Here is a 23409-nt window from a genome sequence, read left to right as displayed (position 1 = left end):
ACAAAACGCCATGAAGTGTGTCTGGCTCTAATTGACGAGGTATTTTACACACTTCCCTTTGTATCTTTGTTCAGACCTCTTTGTCTCAACCTGTTATCATTGGCCAAAATGTCCCTACAGACTTGTGTGATGACAGTCATTTTTTATTATAGGTAAATAACCTAAATCAGCAGTGGCCTGTGAGGCTATGACCATGTTAGCCGAGCTGTATGTGAACCTCAAAAAGGCAATAGACTTGGAGGTCGAAGCCACAGGCCGAGCTCTGCTGCTCAAACTAGCGCAGACCGCCAGCAACTTTGTTCAGCAGCAGGCCAATCTTGCACTGGGTGCCATGGTGGAGAACTGCAGCCATGGGCGGACAGTGAGCACTCTGTTGAACACAGGACTGAAGTAAGTGGAGGCTGCATTCACTTTAGCAGCAGAAGTTATCAGACTAAATGAAATGAAACAGTAAGAGAAAATTTGTCTCATATCACCCTGTATTTGACCCTCCTCAGTCACCATTGTGTCGCAGTAAGAGGGAGCATGGCCCAACAGCTGCACCTCCTGGTCGACAGATTTGGAGCAGCTTGCGTCTTGGCAGCAGGAACGAGCTTCACCGAACACTTCCTAAGAGCCGTCTCCAAAATGTGTGTGGATGCTGCACCAGACGTGAGGTACGTTTTCAAGTTATATGGATTTAGTGCACAACTTTGCATAATCTTGTAATGTGCGCCTCTTGTTTTGTGTTGATTGTTTTCACCATCTCAATTTTGTATATCTGAACTTTGTGCTTAACAAATAACTTCTTCCTCCACAGGCACCACGGACAGATCCTCCTCCAGAAGCTGGCTTCCAACCAGAGATTTCTGAACCTGTGGACAAAGATCATCCCAGAAACAGAAAGAGCTCTGCTGGACAAGATCCTGAAGAAGTCCAAGCTGTAAAACTGGAGAACATGTGCAAGATAAATTAATGTATTGCTATTAATATTTGTGTAATTGTTGCTTTTGATTGTGTGACTGGCGAAGCAACACAGATATTGTTATCCTACATACTTATTCATCTTATTCTTAATCTTCTGCCTAAAAGTTTGGACCACTGGTACAGTCCCGGAGCATTGCCATGACATGCACAAAACACATCAAAACGTGTTGGAAAGATACTGACACTTTAAAGGGGCCCCTAGGTTTCATTATTGTATTTTGAGCCTCTTCGGAGATGTCCCGCCCCTTAGCACGTGTTTTGTAGCGCTATCCAATAGAAATGTGAGTGTTGCGTAGTCCCCTTTGCAGACTATTCACTAAAACATAATACACTACAGGAAGAGGAGAGCCAGTAAAGCAGAATAGGGACCCTTTAACATTCTTCTTATAAAGCACTCAGGCATCCAGTCTAAGCAACATTTTCCCTTCTTACATTGTTTTATAATATGACTTTTAAAGCCCAGAATTGAAGAGTGATTTTATTCTGTTAATCGTCTCAGATTTATGAAAACATGCTAAACATGCACTCGGCTCCACATCACCCGGTTACACACAACACAGAAGCAGCTAATCCTCTGAGTATATGTGAAGTGAAAGTTGCCTGCGTTGACCAAAATAATGAAGCTCTTTTACATGCAGGGTCATATTTTCTCCTTTCCTTTCATTTCATTTCATTTCCATCCTGTTTCTTTTGCAAGCTGTGAAAAGAGTTGCAGAATGTGTATTTATGTATTAATCAAATGACGTTGTTTTTTTCAGAATCCGAAACCCTTTATTTGTCCCACAACAGGGAAATGGACAATATTACAGCAGAATTAAAGTGCAGATAAAGTGAACAGTATATGGAAAACATATCACACATTTAAAATAACTAAGTATGCACACACTATTTATATAAAAAAAACAAATAGCAGATAAATACAACATGGCAAACAAATTGAAAGTATATATTTAAGAAAAGGTGACCATATAAAGTTATTTACTATATACTGCTGAGTGGCTTGTTAATTTCACCAAGATATCAATTCAAATGAGTGTGTAACCTATAGTAATACATGCTAACATATTTGTTGGTTGTATTGTATCGACTATATTTTAGTATTAACCTAAATCTTCAATAAAATATAGTTGAGTATACTACAATATTGTTATATAATATAATATATTGTAATGGAATACAAATGCCAAGGAGTACAAATTGAAATTACAATGAACTCAGAGTACTATAATAAATATAATTAGTTACTGTCCACCAATGGATGTCGATCAATTGTAAAACATTTAGGTATTTGTAGTTATAAACTGTACACATAACAATTCAGTGCACATTATTACATATATACACATCTAGTCTCTTGATGATCTCCTCCTTACTCACAGTATTATATGAATCTCCTTTTAGATTAATATGATTGTCAGGCTGCTCCTCCTCCTCCATCACCGCCACCCTCGCGTTTCTTCCCACAGGCGCTACTTTCAGCACCGGACAGCTCCCGTCTCCCCCACGCCCCGCCCCCCTCAGACAGACAGGCAGAGAGAAACAACCACACGCACCGTTGGGCGACACCTATGGCCTATTAGGGATTTATTGGGAGGGACGGAACTTCAAGTACAATTTGTTTCGTTCGTCGTCATCCTCTCACATGGATCTCTCCGTGAAGGAGTAAAGAGGGAGGCGCACGGTGACAGCGTCGCTTCATATGAATGGATTGCAGATTGCTGAAGAGGAGTCGTTGTTGTTGTTTTTTAACCAGTTAGTAGCTTTGTATCAGAAGAAGAAGAGAGGGAAAGTGTGTTTCCGCGGACAGAAGATGCTCAGGATGAGAAGTGGCATCATGTATCTGAATGCCAGGAGATATTCTGCTGTGTAGTGTTTCTCCCCCTGTGAAGCAGAAGAAGAAAGGAGAGATTTGGTTATGCTCGCCACTTTTTGCCAAGCGGTTTCTTCTCTGTAAAAACGGAGCGACATGGCTCTGCTGGTGGTCCCTCTGCTCCTGCAAACGGCGCTGGTTCTGGGATCCAACTACGGCTATGTGGAGTGGTCGGATAGTGACAAAGAGGAGAAGAACCCCCCGGTGTTCAGCACCCAGAACATCAACAGGGAGCCTCCTCAACACCCGACCTATTACCCGCTACCGGCCACGGAGCGCACGGTGGTGGCGCACAAGATCGAGGAGGACCTGCCCAGGGTGGTGACCGCGTTCCTGCACACCGGGGACTCCTCCGCGCTGAGGCACGTCAACTGCTCCCGGAGGTACGAGCTTAGCAGCCTGCGGGGCGGCCTGCATGTCGCCTCCCATTACTCCCTGCACAGCATCCTGGACACGGTTGCGCACGCCACAAACTTCCTGAACATTATCCTGCAGGCCAACAGGTCCCGAGAGCAAACGGCGCGCAGGGACATCCACTGGTACCACGCGCTGGTTCAGAGCATCCTCGAGGGGGATCCCAAAATCCACAGGGCTGTGGTGACATTCCACGGGGATGCACCCACGCCCGGTCCCCAGGTTTTCCTCCAAGCCACCAGGACCGAGAAGGAGGTGGTGCTGCAGGACTTGTCCGCCTCTGCGCACCAGCAGCTGAGGAGCAGGAGCCCCGAGTCCGAGTGGTTTAATGACTTTAGGGACGGGAGGAGATCGCACATGCACAGGAGGGTCCAGGAGTCCAAGGGTGGAAGTTACCTTCTGGACAAAAACCAGATCAAATGGTCGGCACCGTACCTGGAGTGTGAGCATGGGGCGTTTGTGCCTTATTGGCTGCTCACCCTGTCTGCTGGCTTCTACGGACTGAAGAGCAACTCTACACCCGAGTTCAGGTGAGAGCAGAGCTGGATCTACTCCTTTAGTTAGAGGCCAAAGAGATATTTGTATTTTACTACTCATATACTTTTACCTCTGGTACTTAGACATTCCTACCTTTATCTAAGTAAGACTTTGAATGCAGGACATCTACTTCTAAAAAAAAAAACTAAATATAAGTTAGAATTTTCAAGAAAATAAAAGGGAATAAAAAAAACCCAGAAATATAGAAATAGAAACAGAAAAATAAATGAAAAAAAAGTAAAGTTACGTAAAATAAAGAGTTATTATGAAAAATGCATGCAGGTAAATAATTATACTAATGTTGAAAACTAAAATGTAAACATACTAATATATGTAGGAATTAAATTGGCAATATACTGGCAGTTTTGTGCAGAAATGTGCAAAATGGTCCGTGAAAATGATATCTGTTTGAAGTATTAAAAGCATTATGCAACAGACAGAGATATAGTGCCAGCGACGTGTGTAAAATGAATATTGACAGATATGCACTGAAAAAACAGAAAAGTGGATGAAATGTATTATGTCAACAGATATCACATAACTATAGCTGAAATCAATAATATTAAGTTGATCCTAATCTTTTTCATTTAAACGTATTATTATTGCTTTCAACTAACCTAATACAGTTATGTGACATCTGTTGACATAATACATTTAATTAACGTTTCAGTTTTTTCAGTGTGGAATAAAGTTTCCCACAAATATGTATAAAACATTGAATTAACAACCAACAAGAGTACCCTACTTTTGATTGACAATAATGCTCCATGAGGCGGAATGTAAATATGGATCCTGATGACAAGCAGCCTGGATTCAGAGGCAGATGGTGTAAAAGAGGCTTCACATACACAGGTAGACCTTCTCATTTAGTATGCTTGCCTGTCAAAGCACAGCTGTGCGCCTCTCCCGCTGCAGCCTTTCAAATGAACACTGTTGGTGATGGGATCCATACATGTGGCCTTTTTTATTCATTCAATCACTCAAAGATCTGATGTTTCAAGGCTAGAACTGATCGATTAAATCACGAATAAACAATGAAACATCATCAATATGAAGATATTAACAATCTCACTAAACCCTGGAAATGTCTAGATGTGTGACATGTGCATGTTGAGGAAAGAAAAACAAATCTTGTTCCGTCTCAAAAAAGACACAAAAGTGTGGATGACACAGAAATGTTCCTTGGTGATTTAGAGGCAGCAGGGTGTATGCTCATGATTTGGGTCCGGTTGGCAGGCCTCCACGCTGCTGACGTGTCCCTTTGCAAAGTGCTGCATCACTACCTGCTCCAGGAACAGGGTTGGGAGGGTCACTCTTTAGGGTTTTCCCTTTCCTGTAGTAAATGGTCTGCAAAAGCTAAAATCCCAAAGTTCCCTCCAGAGTGGGGTCCATTGGGATCCTTTGTTTACTTCCGTGACATAGTGTCATCATTATGTAACACTCAGGCTTCTGTTGAACAAAATAAACCATATTTATGATCAAAGATGTTTCCTCTGCTCAGAGATGTTATTTATAGTAAAACCTGGCTTTCATTAAGCATATTCATGCAGTAGCATATACACCAACAATAAAAAACATGAGCACATACTACAGTTGGAAAACCCTCTAAATTGACAGAGCATGGTCCGTTTTAGTTTAACACATACTGTGTAGAGTTTAGCTCACACACACGATGTTATGAACGTACAGAACAGTACAGTTTACAAAGTAGAAATACAATGCTCCTTTTACAACAAACACAATATGCTCTTTTTTAGTAACTGTGTAATCCTGTTATTAATATTTTTTACAACTGTAACCCAATTGCCTTTTTTTTCTGTAACTGTAAGAGAATACAATAACCTTTGTAAAAAATGGTTATTACCATTGGTTATTGGTTAAAATGGTTATTACAGTTTAATGTAACCCGTTACTCCCCAAGCAGTCCAGGAACAGTCACCTTTGGCTTTAAGAGCTTATGATGTGGCCAAATCCTGCTTTGGACAGTTTCAGGAATTGTAATTCCTAAAAACTTTTTTTGTGACATACTTTTTATTCTTTTTTAGGAAGCTATCCCCTTGCCCACTCCACAGCTCAAATATTTCTGGCTGTGATGCCCTGTTTCTTTTAAAAAATGAAATATTGCCTGTCTGAAGGCTGAAGCCATAAACATGCACTTGTGAGAAGGGTTGATCCATTTGAGCCTGCAAATGAAATGTGGAACCTTTAGAGTCTTTCACATTTTCACTGAGCTTCCCATAGCACAAATCTGAAGGAATTTGGTCTAAATAGTGACCAATTTCAATTCTATATCTAGGACATTTAAAATACACAATTATTGCAAGTTTTATAATCCGAAATCTGATCTTGAATATTGATAAAGTCTGCATTTTTATTTAAAACCTAAAAATGTGAGATTATTCTACAAAGTACCAGATTTAAAGGAATTTTGACCAATCAGAACAAATGAAATTCCCCGACCATACTACATGTAGTCTTTGGGCAAAACGGGTTAATAATTGAGAGATTTATATGAAGAGCTGCTTGTGTCAGTCACCCTTAGTATCTGTTGATGTAACGTTTCATAAATTATTACAGTGAATTCATTCATAATGAATCAATACACTATTCAAACTCAGCCAAGACAGCCTTTGTGTGAACATTGAAATAATTGTCACTTTTTACAAGTGAATGTGATTTTGAGCTAGAAGAAGAAAAGTGGGTTATGCGTGACACATTCCTGAACACTGCTTTCTGTAAAACACTCTTTCACTGGCAGCTGAGCACAAAGCTGTACTTTTTCATTTGTTCTGAGGCTTTCAGTCATACCTCATGGTTTGTATTTGGTCTGTAGTCTGTTCAGTTATCATGTTTGAAGATCCGTTAATGACCAATTGCAGCCGTCATGAATTCATCTATAGCAGTTTGCAGACTTTTAGTCTGTGTTGATTGGAGGAATGCTTTTAAAAAACAAAACAAATTTGTTCATTTAAAACAGTAGCCTTAAACAAACAAATTCAAGGTGAAATAATTTTTTTTTTCCTGAGCACTCATTCCTTTATTAAAAGCAACACATGAGAAAAGTACTGAAAATTATATGGATGAAAACATAACATCTACTGAGCTTGCGAACTGAGTTATATCCGAAACAGGCGAGATAATTGCGTCTACTAACAAAGACCATGTTATATGCTTGAAAACTGTAAAAGAAAATTTAGTAAGGACTTTAAGTGTCTTTTACTATGTCAGAAACTGTTATGATTTAAGCAGAGGAAGCCAAGAAAGGAACAAACAAAAAGTTGTGTATGGAATGACACTTTTCACACTCAGCAATCGCCATCTTGGCTAGAAATGGAAGTTAAGCGACCAGCCAAAATTGTGGTTTCTCTGGTCAACGCAGCACTATCAAATTAAAAAGGTATAGTGTTTTTTTCCCACTATTTAAGTAATGTCCCACTATATAGTTGCCGAAAAAACCCCACTGTTCTTGAGTTATTGTGCCGGTGAGGGCACAATAACGTGCATTTCGAGACAACACTACAAGGTAGACATTCTCCCACTGCATAAGAGTTCACAGTGCACTACATACAGTGTACTGAAGGATGTAAGTGATTTTAGACAGAGCAAAAGTGTTTGTTTTAAGTCCAGAGCGTGTATTGTACAAAGCTAATTTCCGGATTGAGTCTAATGATTCACTAACCCTATGGAACTCCTCCGCACTTTACTTCTTTTAACGTGAGTTGTGGTCTGCAACTTATTGTGTGACTTCTTCCACTCATCTCATTCCCATGATGACATTTCTAAAAATAGAAAGCGGCTTGGCTCTGAGCAGAGTGGCATAATCTAGTGTAGATAATGGAGTCCCCATGTCTGCTACTTCCTACCTCAATGCAACCTCTTATCGTCTTCTCCTTTTCCCACTGTCCTTCAAACGTGGACATTGACTTAATTAAAACTCAGTTTGTGGCCAGTGCAACAGAGGCTATTAGTTTATGTAAAACAAATCAAAATGTATTGGATTCAAATTACTCTCAGAATCATGAGGAGGGCGAGAGAGGCTGCCTTGAGACACAACAGGAGACGTTTTACACTCTGTAGAACTGGGATCCTTTCTGTACATCTGTCAGGCTACAGGTTTGAAGCTTTAAATGTCCAACAAGTACCATTCTGACATCTGTAAATAAAAGAAATACCAAAATAATGTTGAGACATCAAAAAAGCTAAACGGTAACAACTTCTATATGTTTAGTATTGGGCGACATAAAGAGTGTTCCCCAACAAACAAATGACAGCATCTCTATTTCAATCCGGAAAGACTTCAGTTTTAGTTTAAATAACATTTATTTATGCATGCGCCACATGATGGAAATGTTAGTCTTTGGCGATTAGACCCCGATCCTGATATCGTATGTCTTAAGGGGGAAGTGCATCCATGACTATAATAATGTACAATACAGTTGGTGGGTCAACAACTGACAGACTAATGATATTTATTTGACGATAAATGATAGAAATAGAAACATTTTTCACAATCTTTAAGATTATCAACAACAACCTGAAGACTAAAACGCAATTTAGTGTATATATAGGCTCGCCATTTTACGGCTAGTTCTATTTCTTTTAATCTCTTCAAGCGCGCGCACACACACACACACACACACACACACACTTTTGTATGTACTAGCGGGGAGCTGTCGGCCGAAGCCTCTCTCCATGCTTGTTTGTTCCACTTCCCAGCAGGCAGATAGAAGTCAAGGTGTCACCACCAGCCACCAAACCTCAGAGCAGAGAGACAGAGAACACTCAGCCTGTACGATGTTGGAGGAAATGAATGGGAGAGAATAAATCCAAGACTTTTGCTGTGTCTTAATTTGTGTACTTCTGTACTTACCCTTGCTGTTTTGAGTGCATTAAGTATTAAATCATACTGAACACAAAGTGCAGTTCAGTTTGTATAACCGGAAGGCGCACAAAAGCCGAGTTTGGAACGTTGGACACTTCTCGCATGATCGACATCTTGGCTATGTCACAACTTTAAAAACATTTTTTATTTTTTATTTAACCAGATAAAAAGCAGTGAGATAAAGTCTCATTTACAATGCTGACCTGGCCAAGAAGGCAGCAACGTTACACATAACACAGACATATAAAATAAAGAGAACACAACTAAGTAAACAAAAAAAAGAAGAAAAGCAGCCACTACATTGTGCACATTTGGGACAGTAAGAAAGGTACACTACTTATTACTGCAAGAGCAGCTGGTGGTAAGGACATCAGACAACTTCAATTTAAAAACAGGCTATAGGGACAAGTGCCGAAACAGACTCCTTTTTCCAGCCTCAGTCCGCACGGCAGGTACCTGGAACCGTATCCAGGCACTGGTTGTAAGAGTTACAAACTGGGGCAAATCTGGCACATACGTATATGAAGCTGAATGAAGGAATGACTAGGAAGCTTACCTAAAATGGCTTTTTACATTAATAAAAACCAATACTGCATCCTACGCATACTAAGTGAGGACCATCCAGGCTATACAGTTTGCAATGATGAATCCTATAGGGTGCATTTGATATATAGCGCAGTGCAGCATGGTAGAGTGGGTCAAGTTTGGCCAAAACAGTGGGACAGGCAAATCTATAAATCGTATCACCGTAGTCAAGCTGGGACAGGAATAAGCCAGAGACCAACCTTTTACGGGAAGCAGTTGAAAAACAAATTTTGAGTCTGTAAAGAGTGAATTTCAATTTCTTAATTAGAACTTCAATGTGGTGTTTAAAGTTTAGACTTCTGTCCAACCAAAAGCCCAAATATTTGTATGTATCGACAAACTCAATGGAGACGCCATCAAGGGTGTCAATGGAAAGGCAAGAGGACGCTGACTTGGGAGCAAAAAGCATTGCTTTGGTATTCTTACTGTTCAATAGCAGTTTCGAATCAATAAGCGCATGCTGTAGCGTGATAAAATCAGTTTTTAAATTGGAAACGGCCATATCCAGAGAAGGAGCACAAGAGTATACAATAGTGTCATCAGCATACATATGATAGGTACATATAATAAAAAGAGCAAGGGCCCCAAAATAGAGCCCTGTGGAACTCCCTTCTCCAAGGTGACAGGCTCAGAGACAGTACTACCCAACCTGACGCATTGAGTATGGTCGGTTAGATAACTTTGAAACCAGCAAATGGCGTTATGACCAAAACGAGACACCAACATAACATTAGACATAATGTGGTGATCTAAAGTGTCAAATGCTTTGGCTAAGTCAATAAACAATGCAACACAAACAGATTTTGTATCCAAAGCAGCCTTAATATCGTCTAAGACTTTCAGACTGGCAGTCACAGTGCTTTGCTTTGATCTGAACCCAGATTGCATAGGGTTAAGGATGTTGTGTGAATTTAAAAAAAGTTTTAGCTGAGTAGAAACTAGGGACTCAAGAATCTTTGATAAGACAGAAAGATTTGAGATAGGACGATAGTTATTCAACTCAGTGGGATCACCAGCTTTCAAGAGGGGCGATACCAGAGCTTGCTTCCACACAGCTGATGAAATAGTGTGTGTGAAATAGTTCTACATGGGTTTTTTTTTCCATTTAAGTAATGGACCACTATAATGATGTAAAAAAAACACTGTTAATGTTATAGGGTTAATTAAGCAGTGTGTAATGATTTAGTACCGCAAACAATTGTCACTAGCTAGCTAAAAACTGTGATCATCAACAGAGTGCAGAATCCCTAAAAGAGGATCTGCAGTTGGTCAATCCTCTTTCTCGTACAGAGCAATAAAAGAATGGAACAATATAAACTAAAAGCTAATGCTGATATCTCCTGGTTTTCAGGCCAGATCAAGACATGGATTGAAATAAACAATCATGCACATATTAGTTTAGCTTTCTGAGTTTTGTATCGTGTTTATTATTTTTATTTGAATGAATTAGTACATCTAGTTTTTTTTAATGATGATAGAAATTTACATTTTATGTGAAGTATATTAATTGTTGCTAATTGTATGTGCTGTGTTTTGTGTTGACCTGCCCAGGGACTACAGCTGGAAATGATCAAACTTCTACAATCTGTTGCAAAGCATCTTATCTCTTTGAGATTGATGTTCTTTTTGTACATGGTCCCTGACAACTAAACAAATAAACTAAACCAACTAAAACAGTGAAGGCAAAGCAGGCATGTAGAATTTCTGACAACCCTTTACAGTTAATATTCACACACTGCAGTGTCTTTACAGTGCACAACATGGCAGTGTACTAAAGCAAGTATCCAAATTCAGACACAGAACTTATGTGAGAGTAGCCTATCTATGGTAAGAGAGCCAGACTTAGCTCTAGAAGCTGGAAGGCAACAGCTGGCGTGAGCTTGGCCTCACTTGTTTAAGTCTCAGGATTTTTTCCTCTCATGCTGTATTGCAGTCACATCCCCAAACAGTATTTAAACATATTCTCTTCACAGTGGGGATCAGTGGTGGCTCTCTGCTGCACAGGCCAGCAGCCTCCATGTTGAACCATAGTATTATCCCACAGAGATGCTTGGCTCTGCAAGCAAAGAGAGAGTCGACAATCTTTCTCACCTTTGGTGGGCAAACACCACAGGGCTCAAGTGTTGCTGAACACACTGCATGTGTAATAACTGTCTTTACAGGTTGGCATTGAAACACAAAACAAGGGAAGCTACTACCAGAATTATCTGCATGGCCACTGATATTCTTGTATTGAACTTAATCAATTCCTGTCACGGCTAGGCAAACCAGTGTGAACCCACGACTCGACAAACAAAGTACAAATAAAGTCTTTGCTGAAAAAAGTGGCACTGTGAGCCCTCCGTAGAGGTAACAGGTTATGGTACAGTAACAAAAAACACTCTTATGAGGAAAAGGTTAACAAAGTATCAAAAATGCAAAGGATAAAGTAAATTCCAAAACTTGGTTCTTAGCTCTTAGCAGAAAAAACATGGACTTCACGCTGGCAGTCAGGCACATGGGACGAAACGAACTGGCAACAAGACAAGGGAGACAGAATCTATATATAGGCAGGCTAAGGGGGAACAGGTGCAGACAATTAGGGCGGAGTCGACAATCACAGTGGAGGGAAAACACACAAAGGGAGGAGTGAGGTAATCTGCAACAAGAAGGAAAGGTTACTACAAAATAAAACAGGATACAAGACTGAACTAAAAACATTAACTTAACAGATTTTACGAGACATAACAATCCCTTTTCAAGATATTTTGGGTAATATACATTTTATTCTCCTAATAAGTCCCATGAAAACAGACAAATAAGGTGATTCTTCTAAAAAGTGTTGTCTTATAAATGTCTTACTGTAAGATAGCACTCCATTGTCTTACGAAAACTATTAAAAACACATTTATGAGTCACACTGTTGCACTGTGTATATAACATGTTGCCTCAGTATTATGAATAATGAGAGAATACACATCAAATGTGTATAAATCTGTGGCTGAAAATTGTTTCCAATAACTGCACCCTTTACTTTATGTTCGCTGTTTTGGGGAATTGCACTCAGTTGCCAGTGTATTCCGTTCACCTCACTTAAACTAATGCAGTCTTATTCAACAGCCTTGCAATAAATCCTAGCCACATTAAGGTTATGATATTCAGTTTTAGTTAAACATGTTCCTTTTGGAGGCTGCAGTCCCCGGTGCTGATGAATTGTATTTGTTCATAAGAAAAGGGTTTCTGTAATTTCTTCCAACATTATCGTGATCAACGAGTATCAAAGAGTAACATATCTGGCTGTTTAGCTGGCCAAGATTACATGAAACGTAATCTTGTCCAAAATTGGTACTGATGTTAGCATTTAGAATTAAATGGACCTTTTAAGACATCACATCCCGTCCGGACTACTGCAATGGAGTCCTGTCCGGGGTTCCCAGCAAAACCCTGGACAGGCTCCAATACATCCAGAACTCTGCCGCCAGGCTTCTCACCCGCACCAAACCATGGCAACATATCACCCCCACCCTCATCCACCTACACTGGCTGCCGGTCAAGTCCCGGATTCAGTACAAAACACTCCTCCTCACGTACAAGTCCTTCCATACCCTCGCCCCTTATCAGACCTCCTCCATCCCTACACCCCTTCTCGGAGTCTGCGGTCCTCTGACACGGGCCTGCTCTCCATCCCCCTCTCTCGCCTCCGAACTGTGGGTGACAGGGCGTTCAGTGTTGTGGCCCCCACCCTCTGGAATGCACTTCCTGCCGAGATCCGTAATGCTGCCTCCCTGGACATCTTCAAATCATCATTAAAAACACACCTGTTCACCCTGGCCTAGCCCTTTCTTGGTCCCCCGGCTTCCTTTATTTTTTATTTGCCCTTTGATTGTCTGTTTGTTTTGTTTGTCCACCATGTACAGCGACCTTGGGTCCCTTGAAAGGCGCTATATATATATCATTTATTATTATTATTATTTTAGTGTGAAAGTCTGATCATTAAAGATGGTAAATGTAGCGGCATAAACTAATACATTTCCCAGTGCCTTATCTATTGAACGAGGAAGCTCAGTTCTCCTTTCAGTGGAGCCATGCCATCAGTGCATCCAAGTACCAGAATGTTTTGCGTGCAAGCTAGTGAAACCCAATCAAAACAAAGTCAATCCGAGGGGTTATGAGTTGCACCTCTACTTATGCAGGTAATAATATAAAAACACCAAAGCTCATTAGTCTCCTTCCCTTTGAACCTTTCACAATAAAAGCCCAATTAAAAAAAACTCTACACTGTATTAATAAAATAAAACAGTTCGTTTGCAAAAATACACATTCACACATACATTTTTTTCATGCTCATTTTCAGGTAAAATTTTGTATTTTGTGCCTCTACTTTGACATGTTTCCATATAGTTGGGTCATCTCCAGCAATTCCGTGACCGTGGAGAGCGGAAGTTCGTTTCTCAGTAGATTTGCCATCTATGAAGGGTTTAAAAAAAAAATGCCCCTCGCAAAAATGTGGGCACATTAGAGCCCTAAATCCAAAATGGCTGCCATCACCATAGGTTGAAAATGAGCTTTTCAATGTTTTGGCCTACAATGTTGTTAAATACATGGTTTCTGGCATTTTTTGGGTCGAAGAATTCATATTTGATGTTGTTTTGATGATTTGACCTATTTTGACCTTCAAATCCAAGATGGCCGCCAATTTTTCAGCTCCAAAAGGTCGATTTTTCAACGTTGTCGTAGAGCCTTCATGTTAAAGCTATGCTCATGCTGAGTTGAGTTATAAACTACAAAAAAAAAGTACACAGAGGTCATCTCAGAGGTCAAAAAGGTCAACATTTGTGGCTGATGACAAACAAACCGTAGCTCTCTATGCTTACAAATGTCTCATTATGGTCACTAATTTATGAATGAATTCAGTTGAATTTGATGACAAATGTGTTTAATAGAATACAAGTTATTACACAAGTAATTTAACAAGGCATTTCGATTGAATTTACAACATAACAATAGGCCGCTACTCTTCATCTGAATATGTTGATTCTCCACACTCGCTCATCTCATCATCACTACTCTTATCAGAAAACTCAGTACGTGTGAGCTGCTGGGTCAAAGGGGGAAGGGTGTGGTCGGCACTTCCCATTCACAAGTTCCAAGCCATGACCAATGGGAGAGGGATGCTCAAGCAGATTGTAATGCAGCTGGCAATATGCAATATAATTTGTCCTTTCTACATGGTCCAATGAGTCATCATCAGGTGGCAGACAGAATGTGCTCTTTTTCTTCAGTGTGTGTCACTTGGAAGCTCTGGCCTGCCCACAGGTAACATCTGCACTCTCGGCATAGACAATGGAGAGGACAAATGCCTTCATCTCAGCTCTGACTCTCTCTTGCCTCAGGATTAGTCATCACCTTCTCCATCACCTTCTTTTTTCCGTGCCCATAAAACCCTGAGGTGTGGTCACTGCCATTGATCACATGGAGAGGTATGATGATCTTTGCAACCTCTTCTGAGAGCATCGCTTGGCAGTTGATGAACGCATGCTTGCGTCTAATAAGTAAATCACCTGGGAGTTGTTGAGAGACATAAGCTGCTTGGACAAAGATGTCTGTGTCCTCACAGTCTAGATCAGGGGTATTCAACTAAAATTGAACGAGGTCCAGTTAGAGAAAATGTCCCCATGCAAAGGTCCGGAACATCAAAATGTCTAAGTTGCTTTATGAATTAGTGTGATATATATTGAAGTAGCCTGTAGCTTTATCAACGTCTGCATGTAATCAACAACTGACTGCCAATCAAATAAATTAACATTGAACTCTACAGATATACAGTAAATACTGTGGATATGTGTAATGTTCCTCTCGGGCTGCATTTAAAAATAAAATAGCTTTTGAAAATATGTGCATCTTAAAAGTGCTTAATTTTAGATAAATAAAATAAAGTGTAGCAGCAGCTTGAGTTTCCTTTTTTCTTTGTTAACCGTTTCACATCATGACTTAACAGTTTCAGACGATTATAGAACAATATCAGTCTTTACACACCATATCAATTGAACAGTTTTAAAGTTTCTCTTTCTTTCCCTCTTATATTGCAGTCCCTCACTCACTTTTTTCTGTTCAGTCGAGAATTGAGCTGGAGCTTGTCCTTCCAGGAGTTTAGATCTGGCCTGAAATGGTGTCAGGGCCATTCTCATACACACATGCAGCTGCTCATTGGTTAGCCTCGGTTAGCCTGCCCTGGAACAATATTTAGTTTTAAGTTTGATCCTGGTGGACGGATCATATTGGTCTCTGAGACTGCTTATTTTTTGTGACCTCAGTTCTGACTTGAGAGGGAATGTTTGGTCAAACACTTTGTGTTTTGTCTCATAGTGGCGTTTTGGCACTTTTAATGAGCGCCACGGTCTCTGAACAAATGAGAAACACTGGCTCTGTGCTCCCAGTGGGCAGGATGAACATGAATGAGTCCGTCCACTCAGGGTTAAAAGCTCTGTTCTCACTGTCCACTTTCTTCTTCTTGGAGAGCGCCATGTGTAAATATTTGTCTGCCGCTAACAGGCCTGTTCACTCTCCTCTCCGCTTCTCTCCCTGTATCGCTAATTATTCTCTTCACTCACTTTCCTCTCCGCTTCTATCTGCTGCTCTCTCGTCTCTTCTTCTGTGTTTCTCTCCCTTTCCCACTTCCAATCTATTTCATGAATTCCTCTCTGTTGCCACCCTGCCGTCCTCCCTTCCTCCACCGTTGACCTTACTTCCCTTGAGCATCACTCTTCCTGTTCTTTTTAATTTTCCTCTATTTCACTCTGGCCTTCTCTGCCTCCCTTTCCTCCTGCCTCGCACCAATTTGCCTAACCTCGTGTTATTTTGTCACATTTCCACTTCTCTTTTTCCCAATGTCTAATGTCTACATTGATGTCCCTCATGCTTTATCCTATCCTTATCCTTCCTTCCCCTTTAATTTCACTGTTCTCGTACCCAGTGAAGTGTATTTTCTTCACTTTTTTCTTACCATTTATCCCAATCTATCTGCATCTTCAATTTTTTATTCCGTCTCCTTATCACATCCATCCATTTATCTCGCCACTCTCTCTCATCTTTCTCTGTGATTGCTCCGTTCGCACAGTTTTCTCGTGATTTCCCTCTCAGGATTTCTGCTAACTTTACTCAACATTCATTCCTATTTCCCCTTCTCCTCTCTGGCAGGGGTGTGGTTCGTGTGGATGTGAACCTGCAGGACGTGGACATTGACCAGTGCTCCAACAGTGGCTGGTTTGCTGGGACTCACCGCTGTAATCTCACCAGTATGGAAGTGAGTTTGGATAACATTTTTCGTTCAATCTGCAATAACAGCAAATGCTCCCATGTCACCTCACTTGTCGGTCTTGTCATTCTCATTTGTCATAAAGGAGGTAAAGGGATTTCACTACATCCTTTACACATACACCCTTCATTCTGAATATTATTTTCTTAAGACAAACCAAACGCTTTGCACAAATTCAATCAGATATTAATCAAGTGATAAATATCTAAGAGAAAGGCTTGAAAGAGGCATTTATCACCATTTAGACTACTCTCAATACCATGCTCCATAATAAAGTGAACTCGACTGGCTTACTTACTATAAGACTCTTCAAAAGTTTGAGAGCATTAGCTAAGTGAACACATTTTTGTTCACTTAACCACAATAATACACGTTCAAAAGATAGTTCTTAAAGGTCCCATGTCATGGCCATTTCCACTGATCATAATGCCATTGCTGAGGTCTAATAGATTTATATTGTGCAATTTTCCAAACTCACATTGGTTTCTCATACAGCATCTCTGTATAGTATGTGTATTCACTCTCTGTCCTAAACGGCTTGTTGGAGCTCGCCAGGGCTTCCGTGTCGGCAAAACAAATACAGCAAGAACAAGCTAAACTCATCCTGAGCACACACTAACACTCACAGCTGAGGTAAAAACAATGTGTGGCTTGATATTGAGAAAAAGGTTTATAACGCTGTGAGAATGGGTCCGCGGAGAGCATTTCTCCGCTAGCAGGTAGACCGTAGGGAGGTTGGGAATGATTTTTCAAAACCTTTTCGGGCATCAGTATCTTGAGGCTTAATCCTCTACAGTAGGTATACCATGAATGATCATACAAAATGTTACAGAAAGCCATTCATTAGTTGAAGAGATATTTCACTCTGGAACAAAAGGGTGGAATTGCAAAAAAAATAATACTAGTAATCCTATAGATAGACCCCAAGGCTAGCGTTAGAGCTCTGATCAGTATATGTAGGCTTTATCCTCTGGGTACAACAAATTATCATATGCAATTGAACAGAAAGCAATTCAATAGTTTTTAGAGATGCTTTAGTTCGGATATAAGTGGTAGAAATACAAAACAAACCAAAAGACACTGTGGATAGAGCCAATAACACCAGAGCTATGAGCGCGCCCAAAATAAATCAGACGGACCCCACATTAACCCACAAAATGTTGGTTCAAGCTGGATTAATAAGCACTTTTCTACCTGTAAAAATAAATAAATATATATATTTTTTTTAACTGTCTTTTTAGCGCAGTAACAGACATTGGTGACACTGTCTACGGCATGCACCATACTTGATATTCAACACAAAAACAAAAACAAAAACTGTCACATCACAGACTATAACCGACAAGGAAAAATGATGAGTATCATTTAGTCACTTCTTCGCCAACGCTGTTTTTATGACACATAGAAAATGTTCCTTTGGACAATCACATTTGGGTTAATCACTGACACATCTTTTCGTACAACAAAATAATAAAATCTTGTGAGCTTGTGTTAACCAGAGACCTAATTTCAGGCTAAACACAAACACGTTCAATTAATTATTGACTTCGAGACAAGGGAACCGATGGCGATGTGGTAAAATGCCATTTCAGAATTTTAGAACTTATTACTGCACCACTCTGTTATATTATTAGGTGAGAGCAGACAATCATAGCTCTTGCTAACATGGCAATAAAAGGATTCTTCCTTTCATTGCATGGTACATTGTGTTTTAAAACCACACCCCAGACAGTAGTGCAGTGTCTGTAGACCTCAGTGAATGGGCTTGTCTGTGATCATGAGGGTTGATGATGGTGATATGTGTGTGTGACTGTCTTCTCCGTGGTATAGAGCTCTTACCTGTGTGACTGCTGTGATGGAACTGGCAGCAGCAATAAATCATGTTTGTATCTATTAGAGCTTATCTCTGCTGTGTGCATACGTGTGTGTGTGTGTGTGTGTGTGTGTGTGTGTGTGTGTGTGTGTGTGTGTGTGTGTGTGTGTGTGTGTGTGTGTGTGTGTGTTTTGTCAGTGTGTGGGCCTGGCTGTTCGCTCGCTGCCTCGCTCATGTCAGTGCCAATGCGTTAGTTTTATTTGATGTATTGCAGGATGCCTCTCTTTCTACAGCAGTAGCTGCTCAGGCTTGCGTGGTATGTCGCTGGCCATATGATGTATAATAAATGCAGTGTAATGGATTGCAGCAAGATGCGGTGAATAATTGACCATGCTCTTTGTCTGTGTGCCTCCCCACTTTTTCCTTCCTTTATTTGGGGGGGAAACTACAGAGGAAACACGTTCTGCCTCATGTCCATCTTGATCTGTTTGTCTGTTTCCTCTGCATTGTTCTATATACTTTAGAGGTCCCCTATAATACTCTTTTTCATCAATATATTATAGTTATATACAAAACATGTCTCTGAAGTGTTTGGCTTGAAATACCAAACAGATCAACCATTGTAGCATCCCATAAACCCCTCTGTTTCAGCCCTGTTCCAAAAGTGCTGATTCTGTGTCTGTTACTTAAAGAGCAACTTGCAGGTTGTTTTTTTTTATTACATTTATGCTTAACCTTGCCTGAAAATTACAATTAAAAAAGTCTCTGCCCAATCCACAGTAGTAGTTGGTAGTTGGTTTGAGCGGTTGTGATTTAGTGAGCTGGTCTTTTTTCTGTAATTTTACATTGCATTTCACCATTTGCAATGCAGTGCAGGTTGCACAAACTCCAGCCTGTCAGCGTCGAGTCCACAGTTTCCCCAACAGGAAAAAGACCGGAGCTAGCTTTCGTTCCTGGGTGTGTTGTGCGAGGTGCATCCACCCCCCTGCAGCACATACAGCGCAGAGGCCATGGGCTGAAAATCATTTTCCGACAAATGTATTCACTGGGGTCTCTAACCTGCACGTTGCTCTTTAAGATGAAAATAAGGAGCCACTCTCCACGCCCCTCTGAGAGATATTTGGTTAAAAAGTAAGTTAGTAAAAAAGTAAAAATGTAAAAAAGACATGAAAAAGTGGATTTTGCATAATAGGTGAGCTTTAAAAGGCTGGTCAAATCTCACTGGTGCTGATTAGCGTTATACTTCTTCTGTTCAGATTTGTGTATGTGCAGATGGTGTGAGTGGTGTTTTTCTATCATCATCACAGTGCTGGGCATAAACAGCCTCTTAGTTACCAAGGCCATCCCAGCATGTCCTATCTAAGACTGCTTTCATGGAAATGCTTTGAATTATGCGGGTGTCTCCTGTGTTTGTGTTGAAGTGCATCATTTGCTTCCAATTAGGTACATTAATGTTTATGCATAGGTTTTTCCTTCTCCTCTCAGTGCAAATCTGTTTTCAAACGCCTCATGTTCTTAAACGTGAATATGACACACTATGAAAGGGTGATCATTACGGCGCTTACCACTCATTTACACTCCTCCTCTGATGATTCTCTCTCACACACCATATTTGGCCAAACGGCAGTCAATGATTCAGTGCCATCTTGAATCAGCAGTGTTGTTTGTCTCTGTTTCATTTCAGGAATTTATGCAGGATCTAAGAAAAACATTGTATAGAACTTTCAAATTATATTCAGTCATTACAAATGTTTTGTTAGAGGCGACAAGTATAGACCATGAAAATCCATCCGTTTCTAACAATGTCATCAATCTTGTCCATCTGACGATAATTTAAATTTGAGTTTGGGACTTTTGCTTGTGTTATTAATGTCTGGTACATTCAAGGAGTTCACACAATGCTGACAAAAGCTCTGAGCTAACTGAACTGTCTTTGCAGGGGTTGTGTTTTTGGCTTGGTTTGTTAGACTGTTAGAAGGATTATGGTAAAACTACTTAAATTGGACCTATCATGCCATATTTGAAACATATATTGTAGGGCCATACCTATAAAAAATGTCTGTGAATTTTTTTTTCAAAATACCAAATAGATCATGCATTTTAGCCATGCCTCATTTTGCTCTATTTGCTCTTTTCCAGCCCTGTTTTTGCAAGGGCTGATTCTGCTTTTGTGGCAGACTACAGCGCCACTTACAGGCCTGGCATATGTACTACAGCGTCTTCAGCGTCTCATTCCCCTGATAGGTGGAGAGTTGCCCATATAGGCGGAGCACCCCTTTTCTGACGTCAGAAAAATTCAATAATCAGCTCCGTTGCAGCCCCGTTTTTTTAGATTTGGCTATGGAGGAAAAGAGAGGGGGTTGTGTTTTCTGACACTTGGTGAGTTCCCTGACACACCAGGGACACATATTCATGTTTAAAAGACGTGCAAAAGTGCATTTTGCATGATAGGTCCCCTTTAATTTAATTAAAAGGGTGATGCATTGGCAAAAGAGCATCCTATTAAATTCTGGATTGGATCGAAATCAAGAAGTGGAAATGTACATTTTAGTTTTGTTTTGTTAAAGTTGATAGATAGGTCCTTTGTGATTTATTCACAAGCTTTAGAATTCCTCACGCTTGAAGCAGCATTCACATGATAAGTGATTTGCTCTTTGCTCACCGCGAGGTTGGGGCCAGAGTTTTGCCGTAAATAACAGCCAGTTATGGTTCTATGGTTATCTCCCCTGCTAGCTTGTGCTGCTACATAGAGCTGTCATCTGATTGGTTAAGTGTCTAAAGTTCAGCAGTAACTAGGTCAAAGAAGAAATTATTTTAACTTAGAGTGCAGCGCTCGGTGACAATTTTAAGTGGTGCGCCGAAGAAGTGATTGTGCCTAGTCGGGCGGCACTGCTCTCCCCATAGAAACACAAAAGCAACAGGTCTGTAGCCATGCTAGCAGCAAGGCTTGGTGTGAACGGTTAACATTTGCATTTTAACAAAGTCCAAATAACGATGCTAACATAGTCACGTGATTGTTTGGTATCATTTACTATGCTGGATTTCAGTGCATTCCATTACATTGTTGGCAATACACAAGTAACAGGTGCCTGGAATCATCCAAGTCAATATGATGCACCCTATTAGGATGAAGAGCGTCTGCAACACAGTTAACGACAATTCATCCAATAGTTCACTCACAGAAATATTTGGCCTAATATAGAGGATTTAGGTATTTCAATTGCATATAACATTTCCATCCATTTGGATTACATAGTTCTTACATACATTGACTAATAAACTCTATGCATTGCAAATACATAATAACTATGTCTACAACCTTATTATCAATACATTAGAATTATGAAATGAATGCACCAATTAAGCTATATTTATTGTATATACATACACTTGGATCTTATTAATTTAAAATGCATATGCTTTATTTATATTGAATACATAAGCCTGGTTCTAATGTATTTGAAACACATTGGATGTATTGATAATAAGGTTGTAGACACAGTTATTATGTATTTGCAAAGCATAGAGTTTATTAGTCAATTTATGTAAGAACTATGTAATCCAAATGGATGGACATTTTATATGCGATTGAAATACATAAATCCTCTATATTAGGGCCAAATATTTCTGTCAGTGTTGTCGAGACATTTCAGTCTTAACCGAAGTGGTGGGCCAACCAGCAAAGCAACATTACTATTCATAGAGACAAGCTGCTAGCATGGTAAAAAAAAACATGTAGAAAATAAAAAAAATGTAGCTCAAGTGAGGCAAAAAGGTTTCCATCATGAGCGTTGACAGTTTGCTGATGGTGTTGGAGCTTCTGTAATATCTCCAGACTGTCACTTTAATCAAAGAGAGGTGAGAATCAAAGCATCATTTCAGAAGGGGAAGTGATAAAAGGGCTTTCATAATCTTCAAAATGAAATTAATCTATAGCAAATATATTTGAAGAACAAGCTGTAAAATAATGGCTTAGATGATAATACAAATGTTGAAATGCAAGCAGTTTGCCATAAAATTCAGATTGTGTCTTTAGTGAAAGACGTGAAATGTTCAATGTCTTGTTTTTTTCTTCCCCCTGTCATTTTTCCTGTTGTTCTATTTCCTACTCGATAATAAAACTATAATAATTTATTTTACCACTTTATGTTTGCTGTAATTAAAGTCCTATTCTTGTTGTTCAGCCAACCCTCATTAAAGTAATTCTGGGACATTACTTCCATTCTCTTGTACAATCAAAGTACCAAACCAGTGTGGTGAAAAGCTGCCAGGAGAAATTATTTGGATGCCAAATAGTTTCAGAGTGCATGCACACAACACTACATGGAAAAATGTGATAAAAAGAAAATGAAGGGATTTTGTGGCTTGTGTACAGACCAAGGAGAAAATAATAGCCTTTTGTACCAAAGCCCTCATTAAAAAACAGTTGATTTCCAATTCTCGCTAAGTACAGTTTTTGGGAAATGGGCTGTGGAAAGGGAATGTGAAGCTCATTGCTTCCCCGTTGAGAACAAACACACCCGTAGGCTCTGTCTCAGAGAGAACTATAATTCCAAGACAGACTCCAGTAATGTGACAGAGCAGAGTGTTACCACGGCTTCTCATTGTTACGATGATGTAATGGCTCAGTCTGTAGCTAAACAACTGTTATGTTAACACTGCAGCTTTTCAACTGTGTTTATAATGCGTCAAAGGAAAAACAGCCTGTTTTTGTCCTCTCCTATGTTGGGAAGGTAGCTAGTGGATATTGCTCATGTTGGCCTTCTTAAGTTCTTAAAAGTCCTCCATGTTGTACATTTAGGACAGAGACATATCTCCCAAATGGCAAAAATACCAACAATGCAAAGCTGACTTTTTGATTCAATTGCATATAAAACCCAATATGCAATTGAATCAGCTAATATAAAAGGAAACACATACTTTGTATCATGTTGAACTCCTTACAAAAAAAGATTACAAATACGACATACGAAATACAATGAAACTAAGCTTGGCTATTCAACTTTATTATAATTATACGGATGAACAGTCTGAATGACAGAAAGGGT

General features: G+C 39.9%; 1 protein-coding gene across 1 annotated transcript in view; it reads left to right on the top strand.

The window, feature by feature from the left end:
- The first annotated feature begins 2471 nt into the window (after positions 1-2471).
- The window catches only part of gpr158b (G protein-coupled receptor 158b), a 124652-nt gene continuing 103714 nt past the window's right edge, over positions 2472-23409 (top strand). Inside the window, exons 1-2 of the mRNA XM_079651011.1 lie at positions 2472-3780; positions 16431-16536. Coding sequence (XP_079507137.1) covers positions 2933-3780; positions 16431-16536 — 954 coding nt within the window. The 5' untranslated portion in view covers positions 2472-2932. The remainder of the gene's footprint in view (positions 3781-16430; positions 16537-23409) is intronic.

This window comes from Notothenia rossii, assembly GCF_949606895.1.
Source record: "Notothenia rossii genome assembly, chromosome: 9".
NCBI lineage: Eukaryota > Metazoa > Chordata > Actinopteri > Perciformes > Nototheniidae > Notothenia > Notothenia rossii.
Note: the sequence above shows the minus strand (reverse complement) of the source record. Positions and strands in the feature narration are given on the sequence as shown.